Source organism: Triturus cristatus, chromosome 1_2 (assembly GCF_964204655.1).
Source record: "Triturus cristatus chromosome 1_2, aTriCri1.1, whole genome shotgun sequence".
Lineage (NCBI taxonomy): Eukaryota > Metazoa > Chordata > Amphibia > Caudata > Salamandridae > Triturus > Triturus cristatus.
In genome coordinates, this window is record NC_140580.1 from 820,522,932 (window position 1) to 820,545,963 (window position 23,032).

At 45.4% G+C, this 23,032-nt stretch overlaps 1 protein-coding gene across 1 annotated transcript in view; it reads right to left on the reverse strand.

Moving 5' to 3' along the window:
* Positions 1 to 23,032, reverse strand: part of CHD5 (chromodomain helicase DNA binding protein 5) — a 568,616-nt gene that overhangs the window by 200,169 nt on the left and 345,415 nt on the right. The window contains exons 30-31 of the mRNA XM_085624078.1: positions 5,173 to 5,332; positions 2,769 to 2,848 (exon numbers count right to left, since the gene is read on the reverse strand). Coding sequence (XP_085480204.1) covers positions 2,769 to 2,848; positions 5,173 to 5,332 — 240 coding nt within the window. The remainder of the gene's footprint in view (positions 1 to 2,768; positions 2,849 to 5,172; positions 5,333 to 23,032) is intronic.

Consider the following 23,032-nt stretch of genomic DNA (forward strand, 5'->3'; position numbering starts at 1 on the left):
CAAGGCCGAAAGCAAGTACATTAAAATGAAGTAAATATTGCCTTCTTGACACTAGAGATATGGGAAATAGTAACTGTGGTTCAAGCATGAAGACAGCGGGCTTCTTTGCAATTACATTAGAAATGCTAAATTAACAAGTGTCAGCAGGAAACAGACCAGAGGCGCCACTAGGGCAGAAGCCAGACAGAACCATCCTCCTTGATTGCGGTTTCCCCTCAGAGGTGTCCGTGCTGCATATACTTAAGGAGCCTGCGAGGTTAATAAGGTCACATTTAAAATTCTGCTTTGGCTTACAGCGCTTCATATTTCACTGCTCCCACACGCAGGGGGCCAGAAGCAACGGATATGGTGTGATACATAGAAGTAAGAGGGAACAACTGTCAAAATTGAAATGACAAAAAAAGGAGTTTTAATAAAGGCGCGTTGTTAGAAACCTGCATGCCACTGTACAACATAAACGTTACACAAATATACTAAGAAATATACAATTTTCTTTGTACAATATTTCTATAGTGGATTAAAAACTTTAAAGTTTGGTGAATGGGAGCCCCACCATAAATCAGTGTGACTCTGGCCACACCTAACACATGGCTACCCTGCCTCGTCTAACATATAGGAAAACATCTACAAAAAATGCTTTCATTTATTCCAAATTATAAACACTTAATTCTGATAACAGAAATCTACACATTTTTTTCATACGGTACCATACGAAAATGCACCTCCTTATAAACCTTCCGTTTTCCTTCTGCCTACATGGAATGGTCTTTTCCCTGCTCCTATGGGACAGAACAGCAACTTCTCAAGGAGATAGCAATCTTAAGTGCCAGGCCACATGTCTTTTATTATGCTGCCACAGTCTAAACAATTGGAACTTTTGACACCACGCCAGACTTCTTGGGGCAGGGAGGAACTGATAACAGTCAACAGTTGTACACTGGCTCAGTTACTGCTCACACATTAAGCCACGGGTCACGACAAAGGAACATGGAGCTTTGTTATACCCTACATCCTTATATCCCAACTTTTAAGTGTGCTGCCGCAGTCTCTAACAGAAGTACATTTAAGAAACAATTGCAACATTTCACACCACGCCACACTGCTTGGCACATGTTTATTTCTTGAAGCACAAGGTGTGAATACATTTAAAACAGACTGAACTGATAGAATAGCCTAAAGGCAGCATTACGTTTTTAGCCAATTACAACGCAGCTTTCTAAAACAAGCATTTGCAAAGCAATATGTATCGCATTTGCGAGAGTTTAAGCTTTTAGCATTGTAAATGGCAATGCTTTTATTTATGTTTTAAATACCAAAAAATAAATAAGAGGCATTTTCATATACAATGCCAAGAGCTCAAACTTGCGTAAGTGCGAGACCTATTGCATTGCAAATGCTTGTTTCCAAATTGTCTTTCGTACTGGTCAGGCTTGCTTGCTGTACTTGCTATCTACCATACAAAATTCGCCAGGGCTGCTTTGGGTTCTCAGTCCGGCCCTGTCTGCCAGATTCTCTCTAAACGGGAACACAAGCAACCCAAGACTAGTTTCAGACTAGCTAGGCCTCGTCACTGAGGTATAGCTTGGTTCCTACAGCGCTGTCAGGACAGACCCACATCTGGGTATACCCATCAGACGTATGGTGTGGCCCTGACAAAAACATAACCATGGTCGGTGAAAAGCTTGAATTAATCTCCGCCCCTGGTAATTACTCAGTGGCACATTCATGTTTGCCATTTTTGTGAGCTCCATGCCACTTCATACAGGACCAATCCATATGCAAATCAGTGCTGCATTGTAAAATATCTTAAGGGGTCGAAGACACCTGCTGCTGAGTTCTTTGTGTGGTCAGCAATTGTCAGGGGATAATACAAATGTTAAGGTAGCTGTGGTGATTATTGTACTTGCTGGAAAGATCTGAATTTTCACTAATGACAATTTTGACTCCTAGGCACAGAGGGTTAATGTGCCTGCTGCAATGCACAACCTTTAACATGCAGATCAGATTTATATTTTATGCCCAGTGGGTTACTGCTCTTGTTGTAAAGATCCTTTTGTTACTTGCATAAATTACTGTCCCTCTAAGATAGATAGAGATCTATGAACCAGCCTCAAAGAGCTCAAAGCAAACTTCAAGGCATAGGTTTAGAACCTAATTGATATTCCCTCAAACTTCATTATTCTATAGTTGCTTAATAGGGTACCTTTGGGTAATAGTACATTCCTACTAGTACACGCAACCCCAACTACAGTGTTACATTTTATAGCCTTACTGTGTATCTCCAGGCCAAGCGCTCTTAACATTCACTTTCTACCAGTAAGGGTGGTATGCGACTTCTACACCATGGAGTCCTTATTCCCTAAAAACTGATTTACACATTCTTGTATTGCTCATTGTCTCTGTGTACGGCGTGTGTATGATGTAAAGCGCCCTGATGCCCTACATTGTGATGAGTAGTGCTGTAAAATATTTTAAAAAACACGAGAGACTCTGCTGGTGGGTGGTAGTGAGGGAATCCTTGAAGAGGGAGGTCATTGTGGGGTGCCAACAAAGATTGCTGCACCAGGCGCCACCAGTGCTATAGCCAGCCCTGTACAGAAACCTTCATTGTGGTTGGCCACACTGTACTTGTTTTGTGTCGGTCGAGGGAGCTTCTAATTTTGCTCTATACAGAACCCAATATTTTGGGCTAGCTCAGTGCTAGTACATTAAACTGTTCTCCTGACAGCTTCCACATTGCACAGACTGCGATTTAAAGGCACACACACCTGTATATCTGGTGGTTTTGTGTTTGTGATTTCCATCTGCTCCTTGTCTTCGGTAGTCGGCGATTGTGTCTCGCTCTTGTCTGTAAAAAATACATAATGGGTGTTTTTATTACTGCACTTTTCACATAAATACCTGTCACACGCGTGATTCACAGTTACTGTCACAATCTCAGACACGGTCATGGAGGCATTAATAAAAAATCCGAGTTCAAGCCATAATAAAATGTGACTGTTTAATGATGACGTCACAAAGTCCTTTGTCCACCCTGTGGAAAGTGCACCAATGTTCACTGGTTAATGGTATACACCGACCATTCCACCTGATCCTCATTTTAGTTCCAATGTTGACCCCGGGAGTAAAATGTTTTCAATTATCTACAAGCCGTATATATCTCCACACCGCACCTAATATTTAAATATTGTGAACAGGGAAAAGCAACAAGAATCATATATTCACCTCCAATTTATTATTATTGCAAACTCCATGAAATAATTCTATTCAGTGCTATCTAACAAGCCAGTCATTAATGGTGACAAGTTGTCCATTAATGTTTGCAAGTCACCAACACCCAGTCCACCGTCATGGAATCTGCATTTAGCAAAGGATACCCTTGGTTGTCTGCCTGCCACCAGGAAATTCTGAACACTTTTTTGAAGAAACTGGCTGGGATATTATAAAGGTAGTTCTGGAGTGTCTTGAACCATCATGGGCGATGTAGACATTTTGAATTACGTGGTTACACCTAGGATCGTGAGTGAGTGTGTGTACACAGGTCATTGTGCAGTCTATGCAGCATGGAGAATATACTATGGTCCCAGTAATGTTGGGGACACATCTAGTGGTGCATACCCAAAAATGAAAGTGGTCTAGTTAAGCTTGAAGCCTGCATTGCCACTCTGCTACCCAGGGCCCTCACCGCAGCTGGAGAATGACCTATTTGTTCCATCCGACTACCAGGCCATCTTGGAGATCTCAGATTTTCATTAACGGCTTGCCAGTCCATTTGGGGTCATAGAGAATGAGGGACATTTCATCTGCGTACAGAGATATGTGATTCTCTATTTCACCATCCCAATGAAAACGCGGCATAAAGCCATCTCCTCTAATCCATTTGGCTAGTGGCACATTGGCCAGCACAGATAAAAGGAGGGAAAAGAGACATCCCTGCCGGATACCTCTCACTAGTGGAGAGGAGTCTGACAGCTTGCTGTTTACCTACAACTAGGCACTTGGGAATGTGTAAAATACTTTAATACATAAAAGGGAGAGGGGCCAATGTTCATTTCATGTAGAACCTGATATAAGATATTCCACCTCAGCGAGTGAAACACCTTGTCAAATTCTACTAGGATCAATGCACTAAGGCCAGAGAATTGCTGGGAGCAGGCTAGAGCCACCTGCACTTGAGTGAGGTCATGTCGCGTATGACGTCCTGGCACAAAGCTGTTTTGATCCTGGTAAATCAGGGAAGTTATGACTCTTGTCAATCAACTGGCCTGGACCTGAGTTAGTAGGTGTCTGTGTGTGGAAGAGGGAGATCAGTGGGCAGGAGGAGCAATGCCCAGAGGGTATGCCTGGTTTCAGTATCACTGTGACTGTGGCAATGTGGAGATCAGATGGCCAATCCAGGAAACTTTGTTAAATAGAGATTTCTAGGGAGGGGATACCAGTGATGCCAATCATTTGAAAAATTCCAGTGGGAAGGCACTTGGGCCCAGCGTTTTACCTGACTGCATATCTGGGATTGCGTCCGAAATCATCTCACGCGTGTGAGGAAGCATAAGGTCTTCTCAATCAAAACTGCTCAGCAATCACACGGGGAGATATACGATCAGCCATTCAGTCATTTTGAATGTTGGTGAGGGGGCGCTGCGTGTAGTGAGCAGTAATACTCTGCCAATGGAGGCTGCAATATCTAGTGAGTTGGTGACTGATTGGTTTGCAGTGACCTGTATCATGGGGATGACCCTAGTGACTATGTCAGATGCAGCCATTCAGCACAGCAGCTTGCATGTCTCACCTTTCGCTTCATTTATCCTACATTGCTAGGCTGTCCAAGCAAGTCCGGCCATGTCTAGGGATTACGCCTACAATTGAACCTCTGTGGATCCTAGCTTCCTTAGAAGGGACCTCCTGGTGGCAGCAGTATTTGCTGTTCCAGGCAATCACTTGACTTAAAGGGAGGCACTGTCAGTTTCGCATTGTGTTATCTTCTGACTGACATTCAGCCTATTCCTTCTGTTGGCGGCTGTCTTGAATGAACCCCAAAATGGGGCTATGACTGATACTGAACTTTAAGAAAGCATCTTTCCATAATACTGTACAATTCGCATAATGTGCCTACACACAGCTGTTGAGAATTCAATGGACCGGATTCCATCAAAAATAAAAGATGTTCTGTACCAGGCAATGCAGCTGTTCCAGTGTGGGCTGGTGCAGGGCTCGCAGGGACAGGAGTATTGGGGTCAGACGAGGCGATCTCGCTGGACTTTTTGCTCTCTGGTTCCTCAGGGATGAGATCCGGGGTGCTGTATTTACCATTGACATGATCAAACTCTTGCACCTAATCGGGGGAAAAAGAAAATACATGAAATCAAAGCAATTAGTTCGTAAAATAGTTAACTTATGGAATTAGAGCTTTAGTAGAAATTCAGACATGATGCTAATAGTGTACGTCTTCAAGAAATCACAAATGTTTTGAGTTATATCATGTTTTCAGGGGTGCACCTATCAAAAAGTACAAGAGGCGCAATGCCACTGGGGCCCAAGAGTGTGAGGGGCCTATTTCATCCCAAACATACCTGATTTCACTACCACAGACATGCATGGGGCCATTTTACTTTTTTTTAGTGAGTTTGTATGAGCAATGTATGCCAGCTGAGGACACTATAGAAGTGGGAGGAGGTGCTGGCCATTTTACAATCACACAGAGAGAAGGGGTGGCTCCTTCGTCATAGATCCCCCCTTCCAGCAGCATAAACAAAATGATATAACCCTGTGTTTATTATCGTTTTATTTTGTTTGAAGGAGTCTTTGGGTCTGGGCCAGCGGATAACAGGCACCCATGGGGAGTGGTATGTGCTGTTATCAATGCACATGACGCTTTGGCCGGCCATCTCAGCTGGCCAAAGCGTCATGCGCATTGATGCCCTCTCCAACCCAGATGCATTGTTGGGTTGGAAACAGCAAAGCACAGGCTCCCAGTCTCCCTGCGAGCACAAATCGTCGGTGCTCAGGCCAATCCTGAAGCTGCTCTCAGATGTGCGAGCAGCTTCAGTTGGCCGCAGGGGAGTCTCTGCCTGCTGTGGAGCCACAAGAGGAACAGAAGATGGCAATGCGGCGGGCTGCAGGCAGCAGCTAAGTTCTTTTATGGAATTCCTGTTTTCATTGTTGGTCGTCTCCCCTCCCCTCCCCCGCCCCTAACCTCTGACACCAGCCGCTACTGACAGAGAGCCTGGTTGGAAAGAGGGTCCAATCCACGGGGGGAGAGAGTTAAATTTGCAACAGTAAATGCTCTTAGTGCAGTCACAATATAGAAGTTAATCAGATGTAAAAGTGATGGAAACAGAGCTTCATTGAAGTCTCAGTAGCATCAGCAAGACCACAGACCGACAAACACTTTAAACAAGTTGTATGTTCTGAAAAGGGGCTGGGAAATGGATAAAGGTGAGCAATGTCACAATACCATTGAGGCCTAAGACAATGTAGGAAATACTTGAATGAATCTGAGCCACTGATAATAGATCGATTGGGTCCCATTCCAGACCACTGATTTTCCTCCACTGCCTTTCTGGGCAGAGACCTGCCTTATGGAAATCGGTCGTTGTCCTGCTCCGATAATGACAATCAAGCCTGGACTACTAAGCGTGGCCCTCTCCAGAGTCCTATGGCACAATGAGCACAGACTCCACTTCTGGGCATGCATGTCGTACTTAGGGCATTAACTGCAAAAACAACAAGGTGATGGAAGAAATACCTGAATTATTCTAAGTCACTGACGATCGGCATTAGAGACTGACAATTTTCGTCCACTGTGTCATTCTAGAAAGAGACCACCACCCTTATGCAAATCAGCCTCGTTCCTGCTCAAAACGAAATGTCCAGGACAAATTGCTTGGTCAGGGCAGCATCAAATAAGAATAAAAGCGACCCTAGTCCATTTTCAACCTATTTAGGTCTCACCAGTGAAGTATAGCTTGAGTCCTACGGTACAGTAATCACAGAACCCACATCTGGGCACATCAATCTCACTTAGGGAGTAAGCTGCAAAAAGAACAAGATGAGGAAAGGCATGATTGAGTTAAACTCAGTCTCTGGCGAGTGTTTGGGCTGCGTTCCAGATCATCGTTCATCGCCCACTGTTTCATTCTAGATAGAGAGCTTCCTTCTGCAAATGAACCTTGGTCCTGGTCCAATATGATCAATCTGGGCAGAACTGCCACGCTGTTGAGGTGACATGGTGGGCAAAAGTACAACAGACTAGGCTATGGACGCCACAAGTAATTACCTTGGCTGATATTAATTCAAGCATTCCAGCCATCACTTTTTTATATTTTTGATTGTGACCCCGTATGTGCAACCGGTATGCCCAGATTTGAGTTCTCTGCTCACTGTGCCACTGAAACCAAGCTGCATCTCACCGAAGACGTCTAAAAAGACTAAAACCAGTCTTGGGTGGCTTGTGCTCCAGGTCACAGAGGACCGGCTTGGCAGTTTAGGCTGGACTGTTCTTAATGAAGCAGGATCAAGAGTGATTTGAATATGGCTTGGTTTAATCTGAGGTGGCATGGTGTTGAAAAACATGATTGGACTAGGTTGTGACATTGAATATTTACCAGTGGCTGAGATTAATTCCAGTATTCCATACATTCTGTTTTTGTATTTTTCATAGAAAACTGTGATAGTCGCAGGTTTCCAGGCATACAGAGTCAGGTGACCTTTCATCTGGCTCCTATTTCTCTTGTGTGGAGTTCTCCATAGTGAGTCAGGTGACCTTTCATCTGGCTCCTATTTCTCTTGTGTGGAGTTCTCCATTGTATAGACGTTCATGCAGGTGTAATGGAGCCCCCAGTGCAAGCACAAACAATTCTTCTTCCTATGGATGGACAAAGCCCATTCTCTGCTCCCCCATCAAATACATGGGTGATCAGTTCCCCGTTGTTAGTCCTGGCACCTTGGCGTGGGCCTCCCTTCCATTTTTTGCTGTTGCCTCATGTGTTTTTGCTGGATATAGATGCTTTGGGCACTGTGCCACTGCTGTCCAGTGCCACAGTGCAAGTGCTCCCTATGGTAAATTGATGTATGGATTAGTGATTCCATGATTGGTTGGTTTGGTTTACTTGTCAGACCCTAGTAAAGTGCACTGAGTGTGCCCAGGGCTTGTAAACCAAATGCTGGTGGGCTTGCAGCACTGGTTGTGCCACCCACAGGAGCAGCCTGTAAAAGTGTGTCTCAGGTCTGCCATTGCAGAGCCTATGTGCAGTCTGGTACTGCCATGTTGACTGGGCAAGTGCACCCACTTGCCAGTCCCTAAACGTTCCCTTTTCTGCATATTAGTCACCCCTATGGTAGGCCCAAGGGCAGGGTGCATCGTAGGTAAAAGGTAGGACAAGCCCTGATGTGTGTGGCATGTCCTAATAGTGAATTACAGCCATTTTCGTGTTTCACTTTTGCAAGGCTAACTGTTCCCCATAGGCCAGAATGGGCAGTTTGAATATTACATCTTATAATCCTAACTGACTCAGGGAACTAGGTAGAAATTCGAGTTTAGTATGCCTGAACTCAGAATGATAACATGCATATTTTAGTAAAGTTGGTTTTAACATTTTGTGTTCGAAAATACCACTTTTAGAAAGTGGGTATTTTCTTGTCTAACTATCCAAGCCTGCCTCTGCTAGGTTGTGTATTCCTTGTCTGGAGTTTGAGTGACAGGGGCTGGGGGATTCCAGGAGACAGTGTGAGTCAGCACAGGGCTGAATAGAGAGATCTGCATGCAAATGGGAGGGAGGAGTTGCACTTGGGACCTGAATAGGACTGTGCCTTCTCTCCGCAATGCTGGCTCCACCTCCTGTGGTGTGTCTGATGTCCCTGCCCTGCACTGTGAAAGGAAAGTAGTCATGTAAACAGAGTTCTCCGGGACTGACCAGAACTGGTTTGGACTAGGCAAAGGCCTCTCTGCCTTCAGAGAACAAAGAGAAACTGTGTATAAAAAGGAGGACCCAGACCCCAGAACTTTAGATCACTTTTGAGAAACAAGAAAAAACCTTTGCTGAGGAGAGGAACCAGAGAGACTGAGGAGAGACTATACCTAAGTGTGAGGGATTGGCCTGCAGTAGTTCCCTATCTGCCAAAGAGAGGAGAAAGGACTTTGTGCTACTTTCATTCAACTTGTGAAGTATCTCCAAGGGCTTGAGATAGAGCTTGTCTCCTGCTGATGTCTCAGGGCCAACAGACTTCACCCACCAGCTCCCCAAGAGTTCTATGGAAGTGCCTGCAGTTGTGTTGGGCTTTCTGAGGGACTGAGTGTCGCAAGGAGCTGGAAGCGCAACGCACGAAGAAGCGTGTCGCCGAACTGCCGCTGTTGCTTCACAACGCGAAAGTGCCTCGCATCGCCAGAGAAGAGGATCGACGTCGCACCAGACGCCGCCGGCATCATTGGAGAAGCGTGTCGCTGCCACAGGCATTGTTGTCGCATTGCTGGGAAAGCGTGTCGCCGCTGCAGTTGTCGCATTGTTGCCGAAGCGCCTCGCATCGCTGGAGAAAAAGATCGACGTTGCATTAGATGCCACCGCATCACCGGGAAGCGTGTCGCAGCACCTGACGCAGCTCAGAAGAATCGTTGAGTCGCCGCACGGCCGTCGGGCGTGCACGCATAGTGTCGCATTAAGGAGATGACACAATTTTTGTTTCAGTGCACTGGATCTTCATCGCATCACAGAGTTTTCGGATCGCACCGCCACAGAAGCGCAATAAGAAACCGACGCATCACCTCCCCACGCCGAGAAGAACCGACGCATCCCCTCCGCATCAGTAGGGACCTGACGCATCACCGTTCTTATGTGTAAGGAACCGACGCATCACCTTCCCTGCAACACTTTCGTTGCATAGCGTTACGCATCCAAAGGTGCATTGAACTCAAAGTGTCGCATTTTACATCTTAAGAGAACTAAGCTAATTCTACCTTTTTTAAAGTACAGTTTGTGGTCTTGTGTTAAGTCTATATAAAAACACTTATTTTTGTACTACAACTTGTGTGGTGTCCATCTGTAGTGTTGTCACTGGATTACTGTATGTGTTCACAAATTCTTTACACACTGCCTCTGAGATAAGCCTGTCTGCTCGTGCCAAGCTACCAAGGGGGTGAGCAGGGTTTATTTTAGGTGTGTACCCCCTTACCCTGACTAGAAGCAAGGGTCCCCATTTGGTCAAAGGTACCTACCTCTGCCAACTAGAGACCCCCAGTTCTAACACCCGTCCATCCTGGAAGGAGGCTAACTCTCTGCCCATTTTGAGAGTGGAAAGAGTTCAGATCGCAGTTTGTGTATGCTCATACATGTAGATGTTTGTGGGCGTTCCTGAACCCCCAAGGCAAACCACGTGCTGCAGCATCTGAGTATTTCTCCACAATTGTGGCAGAGATTTTACTGCCCATCAAACCATTTACGCCTGCCAACAAATGTATGTCTACAACCAAATTTACTGTGAGAAGTTGGCCTGGCATATGCTGGTCACTAGTTATAGTGGCCACCTTGCACCAGTCCAATTCGACTCTTATGGTAGATAGGTTTAAGACAACCTTTTAAAGAAAGCTATCCTAGTGGTAGCTGTGGAGATCAGCCTTCAGGCTAAGTCTCAGAGCAATGTAAAGCAGCTTGTTTTACCTTATAATCTCTTGAATTACCAAATGAAAGGACACCACACAGGTATATATATCAAATATATATGTATTTATTTCTAGACACACTCTACTAATCTCTTTATGAGATTAGAAGTCAGGAACACATTCAAATATCAACGTTTCACAATAAGTTAAGCACAAATATGGCTGGGGCCCTAGGGGCGTACCGGACCATATACTAAAAAAGAGGTTTAGGAAGGTCGACTTGCAAGGGGACAAGGCCTAGGGCCTGTAGAATTGCTGGGGCTTCACTAATCCACCCAAGGCAGGTAAGTAAAAGACCCACGGGAGAAGCGTGCAGTGTGAGAACACAGCCGCGGGTTCCCTATTGATTTCAATAGAGCAAGTCGCGGTTGGATTTTTAAAGTTTTAGGGTACTTCGAGGAAGTCTACAAGCAAGCCACTTACAAGGTAAGTAATTCGAGGGCCAACACACACTAGGGCACCGGAGTGCACGAGTTACCTCACCCAGGGAAGCTGGGTGCATAGGTGTCTTTTGGTGTCGGGTCGAGTCGCTGTTTTCTATGGAAGCCAAAGAAGATTTGTTGCTTGCGAAGACTGAAGAAGTGTCCGGTGGAATCCAAGGCTGGATTTAGGAGGAAGATGACCGGAAAGCAGAAGGGACAGTGTTCACAGTCCACGGAAGTCGGGTAATTTCAGGTGATCAAGGGTGTTTTGACTCTTCACTCACGAGGACCAGGAGGCATCGACGATGACCAGCAGCTCGACTCGGAGTGTCTCATGACGTCTGCAGCTTACTGAGGTGTCGGCAACCAGATTAGAGCCAACAAGCCTTGGCAACAGCAAGTCTCATGAGAAGCGAATAAAGTCAATGGTTCAGACCAGCAAGGTCTGAGGGACTCACCCAGCGAGGGTAAGTGAGGGCAGGCCTGGGGTAACCAGGGGAGCCCTTTGGTTTGATAAGAAAGTCTTCAGGGGACCCACAAGCCAACAGGCAAGGGATCGCAAAGACGCCTCATGAGGAAATGCTTTACAGGAGCCCACGGTCACTCAGGACAGGGTAGGCCTCTGATTTTTGGTACGCAACCTGCTGGAGGCTTGGGCCACAAAGGTTCAATGCACAAGCTTGTAGAACATCCTGAAGGGGTTGCACTTGACAATAGTGCAAGGTACCCGGGTATTGCTGTTCCTCATCACTCGTGGGGTCCACTCACCTAAGCTCTGCTGGGGACTCACAATGGCCGTCAAGAAGTCAGGAAATCCACTTCTGGGGCTGCAGGGACTTTGGACTCCGGCGGGAGCGGGAAAGTTTGCGACCGTTGATTCAAAGTGTTGGTGCCTGCCAAGCAAGGGAGTCCCTCCTTGACTCCAAGGGAGATTCTTCCGTCTTCCAAAGGTAGTGGAACGTCGAAGGGCCAGGATTCTTCTTGTAAAGCTTCATCCAGGGATATCTAACTTGCAATGGCAAGGGTTCCCTATCTTATACTAAAAGTCAGGGAGGGACTAGCTCTATGACCACTCCTCTGGGAGGGTCAGGGTAAGGGGTGGTTACACCCACTTCCCTTTGTCCAGTTTCACGCCAGAGCAGGGACAGGTAGCCCCTGAACCGGTTTGAGCTGGCATATGCACAGAGGAGCCTACTGCTCCCCCAGCGCAGGACTTCAAAGCACTCTAGGAGTGCACCCACCCAGCCCCAATACACTAAATCCTGTCTGGAAGGTGGTGACACCTCCCTGTGACAGGATGCCTCTTGTTGGGCCTCCTCCACTGCGAGTTTCAGTCAGCGGCAGGAGGGCAGTCCAGTGTCTGTGCTGGTGGCATCCATTTTGTGATGCCAGGGCTCTTTCAGATTTCTACCGTGTTACCACAGTAGGTACATGTCGTCCCCTCTAGAAGGGTGGGATCATACTCCCATACCAGTTACTGGTGTGGGGGTATGATTCCAAGTTGTTTGACACCAAACACGACATGTTTTGATTCAGTCATTCCAAAGTTAGCAGTTACCGGGAGGTTATAATGCACTTAAGAGTATATGGTTTAACCGCATCCACAAACAGCCACAGAGAATAGACTCTGCCATCTGCAGAGGGGTCCTGCTCATGCAGAGGCACCCCCTCACATTGTAAACCAAGCACTCTGCACTCAGGATTGATAGGGCCTGCCTTAGAGGTTACTGATAGGTTTATATGTGTGTGTATGGTGAGATATAGGAACCTATACCTCAGTGAGGAGTGCTAACACTACCTCACCCAGGCTGCAGTAGCAGGCCTGTGGTATCAAATTTAGTCTGCTTCCCAGGGGTGGCATAATACATGCTTCAGCCCCTGGTAGACCTGTGAAGTACCTATGCTGATGACGTCAGATATTACATCACTGTATTTAGACACTTATTTACCCATGTCTTCTTCCATTAATCTTTAGCTATACATATATTACAAATATTTATTTTTCATAAAGACACATATGTCATCAGTGATGTAATATCTGACGTCATCAGCAGAGGATTGCGGTCGCGTGAGTTATAGTTGCCTGCAGTAACTATAACGGGGGAATTTCATTGGTTTTTTACGAGTGAAATGTCCAGCTAACTATAACATGTGTGAAACCTATGGTTTTTTTAAGTGAATTTGTACGTTTTTTTAAATGCTAAGCTATGTATTTATTAATTATTTTTTTTTCAGGCTTTTCACCGTGCGCACACCGTGAATTTTTTTTATTTTTTTTTAAATCGCGAGGTGCGCGCACCGTGCGCGCGCTGTGGGCACTCGGTGGGCTTCGCGCACCGAGCACCCACGGTTTGCAGTGCGTGCCGTGCGCGCACGGTACGCGCACCTCGCGTTTTAAAAAAAAAACAATCGTTTTTTTCTCCCTTGGGGTCCTTCTGTGACCCCCTGACCAAGGCTAGGGGGTCAGGAACTGTCCACTCTGCCCCCTTTTCACGTTCTCTATCTTTTTTTTTCACCCCCTCAGACTGCGAGAGACAAAATGGCGGCCGACACTTCCTGGTTTCGACCGATTCGAATGTTTACCGACATCTAACAACCAATCAGAATTGCGCTCGCGCACGGCAGGGTGCGCGCACATTGCGCGCACATTTCGCACGTATAGATATTGATATGCTTTTAAATGCTATTTTCTCAGGAAATACTGAACAGATTTACACCAGACCTGCAAAAGGCACATCCTTGACCTTATGGCTACCACTCTGCCAAATTTCACGTAATTCTGTTCAGCCGTTCGGGCTGTAGCTGCGACTAAAGGTCCCATGGAAAAATGCATGGGGAAAATGCGTTTTGGGACCCCCCCTTTTTTTTGGACCCCGCTTGACGAATCACCCCGAGACTTTCAGGGTAGGAGCTGAGTGGAGCGCCCCAATTTCGCGAGGATTCGTCAACCGGCGCCAAAGTTATTCAAAATAGAATTTTGAGATTTCCTATGGAAACTAGGTTGTAACTATAACTATCTACTGGCGACCGCCAGTAGATAATATATATATATATATATATATATATATATATATATATATATATATATATATATATATATATATATATATATTCACTTAAAAAAACATAGGTTTCACACATGTTATAGTTAGGTGGATATTTCACTCGTAAAAAACCAATGAAATTCCCCCGTTATAGTTAGTTCAGATAACTATAACTCGCGCTCACGCAATCCTGCTCATGACGTCACATATTACATCACTCATGACATGGTCAGTGGCATCACTCATGACATCACTGATGACATCATCCTTGTGATAGAGTGGCGGTCGCGCGAGTTATAGTTATCTGAACTAACTATAACGGGGGAATTTCATTGGTTTTTTATGAGTGAAATATCGACCTAATTATAACATGTGTGAAACCTATGGTTTTTTAAGTGAATTTGCAAGGTTTTTTAAATGCTAATTCCTAACTATAACGTGTGTGAAACCTATGGTTTTTTCAGTGAATTTGTACGGTTTTTTAAATGCTAAGTTATGTATGTATTATTATTTTTTTATATATTTATTTTACAATAAACTACGTATTAAAATTATTATTATCGCACCCCCGCGATTTAAAAAAAAAATAAATGTTTTTTTCTGCCTTCGGGGTCCTTCAGGGACCCCCTGACAAAGGCTAGGGGGTCAGGAACTCTCTACCCTGACCCCTTTTCACGTTCGCCACCTTCCTTTTACACTCTCGCACTGAAAACAAACAAAATGGCGGCCGACACTTCCTGATTTTGACCGATTCGAACGTTGACTAACAATCAGAATTACGCTCGCGCACGTTAGGGTGCTCGCACGGTGCGCGGCTATAGATATGTATGTGCTTTTAACTGCAATTTTCTCAGGTACTACTGAACAGATTGACTCCATATATGCAAAAGGCACATCCCTGACCTGAGGACTACCTCTCTGCCAAATTTCAAGTAATTCTGTTCAGCCGTTCGGGCTGTACCTTCGACTAAAGGTCCTATGGGAAAATGCATGGGGAAAACGTGTTTTGGGACCCCCCTTTTTTCTCGGCCCCCGCTTGACAAATCCCCCCGAGACTTTCAGGGTAGGAGCTGAGCGGAGCGCCCCATTAGTTTTGAAAATTTCGCGAAGATTCGTCAACCGGCGCCAAAGTTATTCAAAATAGAATTTTCAGATTTCCTATGGAAACACGGTCCTAACTATAACTATCTATATATATATAAAAATATCATTCCAACTGCCTGTTACTACATTCGAACAGACTCCAGCACGCTCGGGTTAGCTGTTTTGAGTTTGTTTATTATGACCACTTCACAACCAGGTAATGGGTTTGAACTGCCAAGCGGTCTTTGTCAAACCTGAGGTTGTAGCCATTGATGGTGTTTCTTATATACCAATAAAGTTTCAACAACCTTAAAGTGACTGTGCATTTTCAGACTTTTAAAGTGACAAGTGCAATTTTCTGTTGGAGGGACAGGGGGCTTTCGCCATTTGCAAAATTTGCATTGTTACATTATTGCAAAGTGTTTTTAGCAGACAAGAATATGGATATAATTGTGCTGGATGTCTATTTACCTGTTTCAGGAACATTAAAATGTTGTGCAGACTACTGATCACAGAATGCATTGGGGTTATCATTGGATTCTTGCTTGCTGTCAGATTAAAGTTGCTTAAAAGAGAGTGCGTCTCCATTTCTCTGTGGCGGAGATGTGAAACTGGACATTACGGTAGCCTACCGGGAGACTGCACCACTATGATATGCGGGGCCAAGAGAACTGTGATATTGGAGCTCAATATGGAACTTTTTAGTGTGGCAAAGCATTTTAGCAAACAAGAATATGGATATAATTGTGCTGGATGTCTATTTACCTATTTCAGGAACATTGAAATGTTGTGCAGACTACTGATCACAGAATGCATTGGGGTTATCATGCCAAGCTCACGTGGAGCTAGATGTGAAAGATCATGTGACTATTTAAATCAGTAACTGCAATACGATTTGTTTGCTTTGCCAGCTGCCCGTGATCAAGGACTGGAGAAGTCCGAAACGCGTTGGGCCGTGATTGGATTCTTGCTTGCTGTCAGATTAAAGTCTCTTAAAAAGAGTGCGTCTCCATTTCTCTGTGGCAGAGATGTGAAACTGGACATGACAGTAGCCTACCGGGAGACTGCACCACCGCGAGATGCGGGGCCAAGAGAACTGTGATATCGGATCTCAATATGAAACTTTTTAACGTGGAAAAGCATTTTAGCAAACAGGAATATGGATATAATTGTGCTGGATGTCTATTTACCTATTTCAGGAACACTTAAATGTTCTGTAGACTACTGATCACAGAATGGATTGGGGTTATCATGCCAAGCTCACGTGGAGCGAGATGTGAAAGATCATGTGACTATTTAAATCAGTAACTGCAATACGATTTGTTTGTTTTGCCAGCTGCCCATGATCAACGACTGGAGGAGTCCGAAACGCGTTGGGCCGTGATTGGATTCTTGCTTGCTGCCAGATTAAAGTTGCTTAAAAGAGAGTGCGTCTCCATTTCTCTGTGGCGGAGATGTGAAACTGGACATTACGGTAGCCTACCGGGAGACTGCACCACTACGATATGCGGGGCCAAGAGAACTGTGATATTGGAGCTCAATATGGAACTTTTTAGTGTGGCAAAGCATTTTAGCAAACAAGAATATGGATAAAATTGGGCTGGATGTCTATTTACCTATTTCAGGAACATTGAAATGTTGTGCAGACTACTGATCACAGAATGCTTTGGGGTTATTATGCTAAGCTCACGTGGAGCGAGATGTGAAAGATCATGTGACTATTTAAATCAGTAACTGCAATACGATTTATTTGTTTTACCAGCTGCCCATGATCAAGGAATTGAGAAGTCCGAAACGCGTTAGGCCGTGATTGGATTGGATAAATATATAGACAGACACCGACACAGAGGTTGGATCAACGGTTGAGTCTCGGTTTAATGAGTGTACGCTGTAAAGCGTTTCGGCACTTCCTGCCTTGCTCACACAGCTATGGTTAAAACATAGTTTTTTTCTCTGAATGCAGGTTTTGGATCTGCAACATTGGCTTCTAATTGGCTGACATTAAATTGAATCTTCCACTGTAACACACAATTCTTTCCTCCAAAGACTGGGCATTGATGTAAGTGGTAGGCCTTTTTTTCTGCTGATATGTGCAGCATATCAGCCGAACACACAAAAGAGGCCTAATTGTGCGATAAACATGACTGCACTAATCCTTTAGTGTGTGTATTGGAATGTCATGGGACCAAGGACACTAATAAGTGGGATTGTGATAATTGCTAACAGAGTGTTCAACATCCCCAAATTGGCATAACATTGTGAGAGAAGGAGCTACTAATTATTCAGCTGATACCACGACTGGGAGGCTGATTATGATATATGTATAAAGTTATGTAGTGTTTAGACTAAGTGCTACCGATAGTAGGGGTGTGCAATATAAAATGCTTTCGATTTTCCTAAAATAATTTTATTTTATAGCTGCTGAAATAGTTTATTTATTAATTTAAAAGGTTTTATATAGTGCTGGCTTGACCCGGGGGTATCAGAGCGCTTTACAAGAGAATAGATATCATACAGGAATAACACAACTGTTCATAACGTGGAATTCAAACAGGATAGATTGCGCAGAACAAATAGCATAATACGATTTACATATGTCAGCGGGGCAAGAAAGAACTATCTGGATAAATAAAATGGATACAGGTAATCGAGTTTTATTCAGTAATGCAGGTGCGATGGAGGTAGGCTCAATGGTAGGAGGGTAGTGGGTGGTAAGGCATGAATAGGGGAAAGAAGCATAGACAAAGGAAGGGGAGGTAGTAACTAGGGGGAGGAAATATGGAAGGAGGTGGGAAAGGAAAAAGGCGAAAGGCGGGGACGGGAAAAGAGGGGAAAGGGAGAGAGTAGAAAAGGTGAGGAATGAAAAAGATAATGCACCCCAATATTTGTTGAGCAGTTGCAGTTTGAGGTCATTTTTAAAGCTGATGCAGGAGGGGTTACAGCGCAGGTCTTTTGGGAGGAAATTCCAGGTGTTAGGGGCGTTTCCGGAGAAAGAGCGGGATTGTGTGGCTTTCTTTTTTAACAGGGGTGGAAGGAGGAGGGCGTTGGTGCTTCTCAGCGGTCGGGAGCAGCCTGCTTTGTTGAGTTTATTAATGAGATACAGCGGGGTCTTTTGATGAAGGGCTTTGTGCGTAATGCAAACAATCTTGTAGGAGGATCTGCTTTCGATGGGCAACCATTTGAGGGCTTTTAGGGTGGGGAGATGTGGTCCAAACATTTGCAGTCGGTGATTAGCCTGGCCGCTAGGTTGAGCACAGATTTGAGAGGGGCTAGATGAACTTTAGAGGTACCGGAGAGGATAGCGTTACCATAGTCAAGACTCGAGAGGACAAGAGATTGGACAACTGATTTAAAGTCGTCCGCTGGAATGAAGGTTTTCATTTTCTTGAGATGACAGAGAGAGAAGAGTGCTCCTTTATCCGGGTTTTCTATGTGGACCTGAAGTGTTAAGTTATTGTCAATGGTTATACCAAGAGATTTTACTGAGTTGGATAAGGAGAGCGGACAATTGAGGGCATTAACGTCAGAGATCCATGTTTGGATAGGAAGAGGGTTGTTTTTTGGAGAGAAGAGAATGATTTCAGTTTTTTTTAGGGTTGAGTTTGGGATGATTGGAGTGGAACCAGGATTGGATTTTTGTCACAGTATTGTTAAGGTGCAGAACATCAGAGTGGGATTTCATCTTATAGTAAAGTTGGGTGTCATCAGCATAGAGGTGGTATTGATTCCAGCTTGTTTTAGAATGATGGTAAGGGGGTCCATAAAGAGGTTAAAGAAAGAGGGAGAGAGAATGGACCCCTGGGGGACACCAAGGGAGACGGGTATAGGGTTTGAGAGGCGGTTGTAGATTTTGATTTGTTGAGTTCTGTGTTGGAGGAAGGAGGAGAACCATTTAAGGACAGGACCATGGCGGCCAAAGCAATCTTTGAGCGCGTTAAGTAAGGCAAGGTGGTTAACAGTATCAAACACTGCAGAGAGGTCAAGGAGAATAAGTAGACAGGTCTCACCATTATTCAGGGAGTGGCAGATCTCATCAACAATATTAAGCATGGCAGTTTCTGTACTGCAGCCTTTTCGGAAGCCAGATTGTAAGAAGTCCAGTAGGTTAAATGTGTCAATGTGTTTGTCCAGTTGATGCATGGCACATATTTCAAGGGCTTTGGAAAGCAGGGGGAGGTTGGAGATCGGGCGGAGATTGTTAGGGTCATTAGGGATTTTTAAGAATGGGAGTGATTTGTCTGAGTTGGAGGGAGGCAGGGACACATCCTGTGGTAAGGGAAGAGTTGATGATGATAGGGGGCAATGATGTGCTTTAGCTCCTGGACAAGGTTACAAGGGAGAGGGTCTTTAGTGTGTGAGGATGGTTTGAGTTTAGAAATGATGTTCGAGACTTCAAGCTCAGTTACAGGGTGGAAATTATGCCAGGGGGCATTGTTTTAAGCTGTGAATTTGCGAGGCTGTAATCCGGAGGGTAGTGGCAAGTAGGTGGGAGGAGGAGTCAGGGGGGAGAGTTGATAAGGTGGGTGTTTTAGAAGTAGAGTCGGCGGTAAATAGGGGCTTTTGGGGATCTGAGATACAATGAAGGATTGGTCTATTTTGGTTATTTTTTCAGAGAAGAAGTTTGCAATTTCTTCGCATCTTTCAGTTGTGGCTGTGAGCTTTGGTGGGGCAGAAGTTGTTTGGTTTCGAACTATGTTGAACAGCTCCCTGGTTCTATTTTTGGCACGATCAAGTTGTGTGCGGAAGAAGGAAGCTTTTCAGAGAAAATGTGTTCCTTGCAGGTAGATTTAGCTGATCTGAGGTGGGCAAGGAGGGCGGGAGATGGATGTTGTCTCCATGCTCTTTCAGTTAGTCTAAGTGCACGTCTTTCATTATTGAGATTAGAATTGAACCACGATTTGGATGGAATATTCCTTAGAGTTTTAACTTTGGACGGGGCAAATTGGTCTAAGACATCAATGACAGTTTTGTTAAAATGCTCGGTGAGTTTGTTAGCATTTTTGGAGAGAGGGGTGAGAAGAAGTTGTGCTTGGAATTTAGACTGCAGTTTACCAGGGGGGATATGATTAAGGTTTCTGGTCCGTTTCATGGATTTGATGTTTTTGGTGGGGGGAGTGGAGCCGTGGTGGCGATAGAGAACAGAATGAGGTGATGGTCCGACCAGTCAATGGGGATGATGTTGGAAAGGGAAGCAAAGTCATTATTGGCAATGATGGCGTCAACAACAGCAAAAGGCAGCAAGAAAGCAGCAAGAGGCAGCAAGAATCAGCAATAGCAATAGCAATAGCTCAGCTGCGGGGGGTCTCGAACGCCTCGAAGGAGACGTACCCTCAGAAGCAGCACAGAGTCTTTCAGGCTACGGCGGCAACTCTTCCCTCCTCCCCGCTCACAGACCACAGCGCACTGCGCACAGTGCTAGATTCTCGGCCGATGCCGCAACACGCTGCCCGTTTGCCTTGCCTTGCCTCTGGGGGGATGCAAAAATCCTCAGTACCCCCTCTCCGCTGATAATGAGGTCAATACCAGCATTAGGGGCACAGCGGTGTTGGCAGCAGCAGTGGAAGTGGCAAGGGCTCCTTGCAGCACTCGCGGTTTCGCTTCGCGGCTTCACGGTTTCCGGCTTTGGTTTTGACTGGAAAACCCGCAATGATGGCGTCAAGAGTGGTCCCTTTGTTGTGGGTTGGAGAATGGCAAAGTTGTTTGAGGTCACTGATCTCAAGAAGATTAGTGAGGAGGTTGACTGTGGGATTCTCGGACTCATTCCAGTAGAGGTTAAAATTACCTAGGAAGACATTTTTTGAGTTTGAAAGTGAGGATTGGGTAAGAAGATCAGATAATTCCTCAGCGAAGGGCAGAGTATCACCAGGAGGGTGGTAGATATTATGTAGTCGAATCGGGGGAGAACCTTGAAGTTTAAGTTCGGCTTCAAAGTATTCAAAGGTAGCGCGGTCAGAGCTCTTGAAAAGGGAAAGTTGAAGTTCGTTTTTAAAGATTAAGGCTAATCCACCTCCTATTCTCTCAGTTCTGTCTTTTCTGATGATAGAGTAACCGGGGGGGAGAGTAAGTCAAGGCTGGAAGTTGAGTGGTCATTGAGCCAGGTTTCCGTGAGGAAGGCGATGTCAATAGCTTTGCTAAGGATAGTTTCAGAAATTTCGATCGCATGTCAGAGAGCCGAATGGCAGTTCACAAGCATGCAGGCAAGGGGTTTAGGGTTCTCTTTAGGGGGACAGCACGCATGGATGGAGGTAAATTGGGGTGGAGGTCTGGGGGAGATGGGGGAGGAGGGAATTCTGCTAGTCCCCAGAATAACGGGAATGCTGGAGTGAGGGGGGGACCATTGATCGATGAATTTGGAAGGTAAGAGTTGCAAAGGTCAAGGAGGTCAGAAGAGGAGAGATAGCTCGAAGCACGGAGGGGTCTATGGGTACAGCAGCAGAGGGGTGGAGTACTCCATGGTTTGGGATTAGAGATGCGTTGTGAGCCGAGGGACCTGGAATAGAGGGAGTTGAAATCTTTCATCGGTCGTGTGAGTTCAGTCGTCAGGGTTGAGAGATTGTGTTCTATATTGGGCAGTGTCTGGGTTAAAAGAGTGAGGGGGAACGCAGTTGAGAAGGAGGTGGGGGATAGAATGTGTTCGGTGTTGATCGGGGGAGGAAGTCTGATGTAAGGAGGGGGAGAGAGGCCGGGAGGGACGGTAAGAGGAGTGCTCAGGCTCTTGGACGAAGGGAGGGCTGATGAGAAGGACGGGGCATTCTTGGATTCAGGAGATGTGGTTTGAGATGATAAGAGGGCGAGAGGGGAGTGGGGATAATCTACAGCTGGTTTGGGGGGTGGAATGCAATTCTGAGAGGGTGAAATTGGGGCCTGGAGGGGAGCATTAGGGAATTCCAGGAAGGGGGGTAGGCGGCAAGAAAGTGATTTGGAATAACGTTAGGGGTTGGAGGGAGTCGATCATTGGAGAGCGTGTAAGATTGGGAGATGGAGTGTGTAGTTGAGAAGCCGGGGAAGGGAGGGTCACAGGGGAGAGTGAGCAATTGGAATGCGAGTTTAGGGAAACAGCGTTAGCAGCTGAGACGTACAGGGGAGGGATGGTTAGAGTCGGAGGAGAGGGGGAAAGTAAAAGGGCGACGAGAGGTTGGGTAGATGAGGGGTTAGGAGAAGGTTTGGATAATAGGAAGGACAAGGTATTGAAATGGAACTCAAAGATGGAGATGTCAATTTCACCAAGAAAAGCTGGGAAAGGGGTAGTAGATAGTTTAAATCCATAAGGAATTTTGCTTGATTTAGATACTGGGAGGTGAATGAGGAAGATGCTTTTCCATTTGGAGGGGCGTTTGGAGTAGAAGATGTAGTTGATTTTTATAGGGGAGAAGAGGCTGAGGTAGTTATCGACAATTAGTGTTTTAGGGTGCTGAGTCAGTAATTTATGTTTAAAAATGTTCTTGGCATTTTTGGAGAGATTGGGAGGGTAGAGAATGGTCCATAAGTTGGGGCCATGTCTGGAGAGGGTAGAGTCTCGGGGGGTGAAGGAGTGGTTGAAATGGGACATGATAGGTCACTGAGTTGAAGAGGGGGAAGAGAGAGAGGGGAAGGGGTGAAAGGAAAGAAGTAAAGCGAGAGGGGAATCAGGGGGAGAGATAGTGAGAGAGGGAGGTAGGTGAATAAGGGGGGGTGATATGGATTGGAAACACAAAGGAGCGGCAAGCGATTAGATAGAAAGAGTGAGAGAGAAAGGTCAGTAAAACACAAAAATTAAGATATCAATTAGAGCATACACTGGGGGATGGGTTATCACAAGAGCAAATTACAAAAATGGTAAAACCAAGATGTGT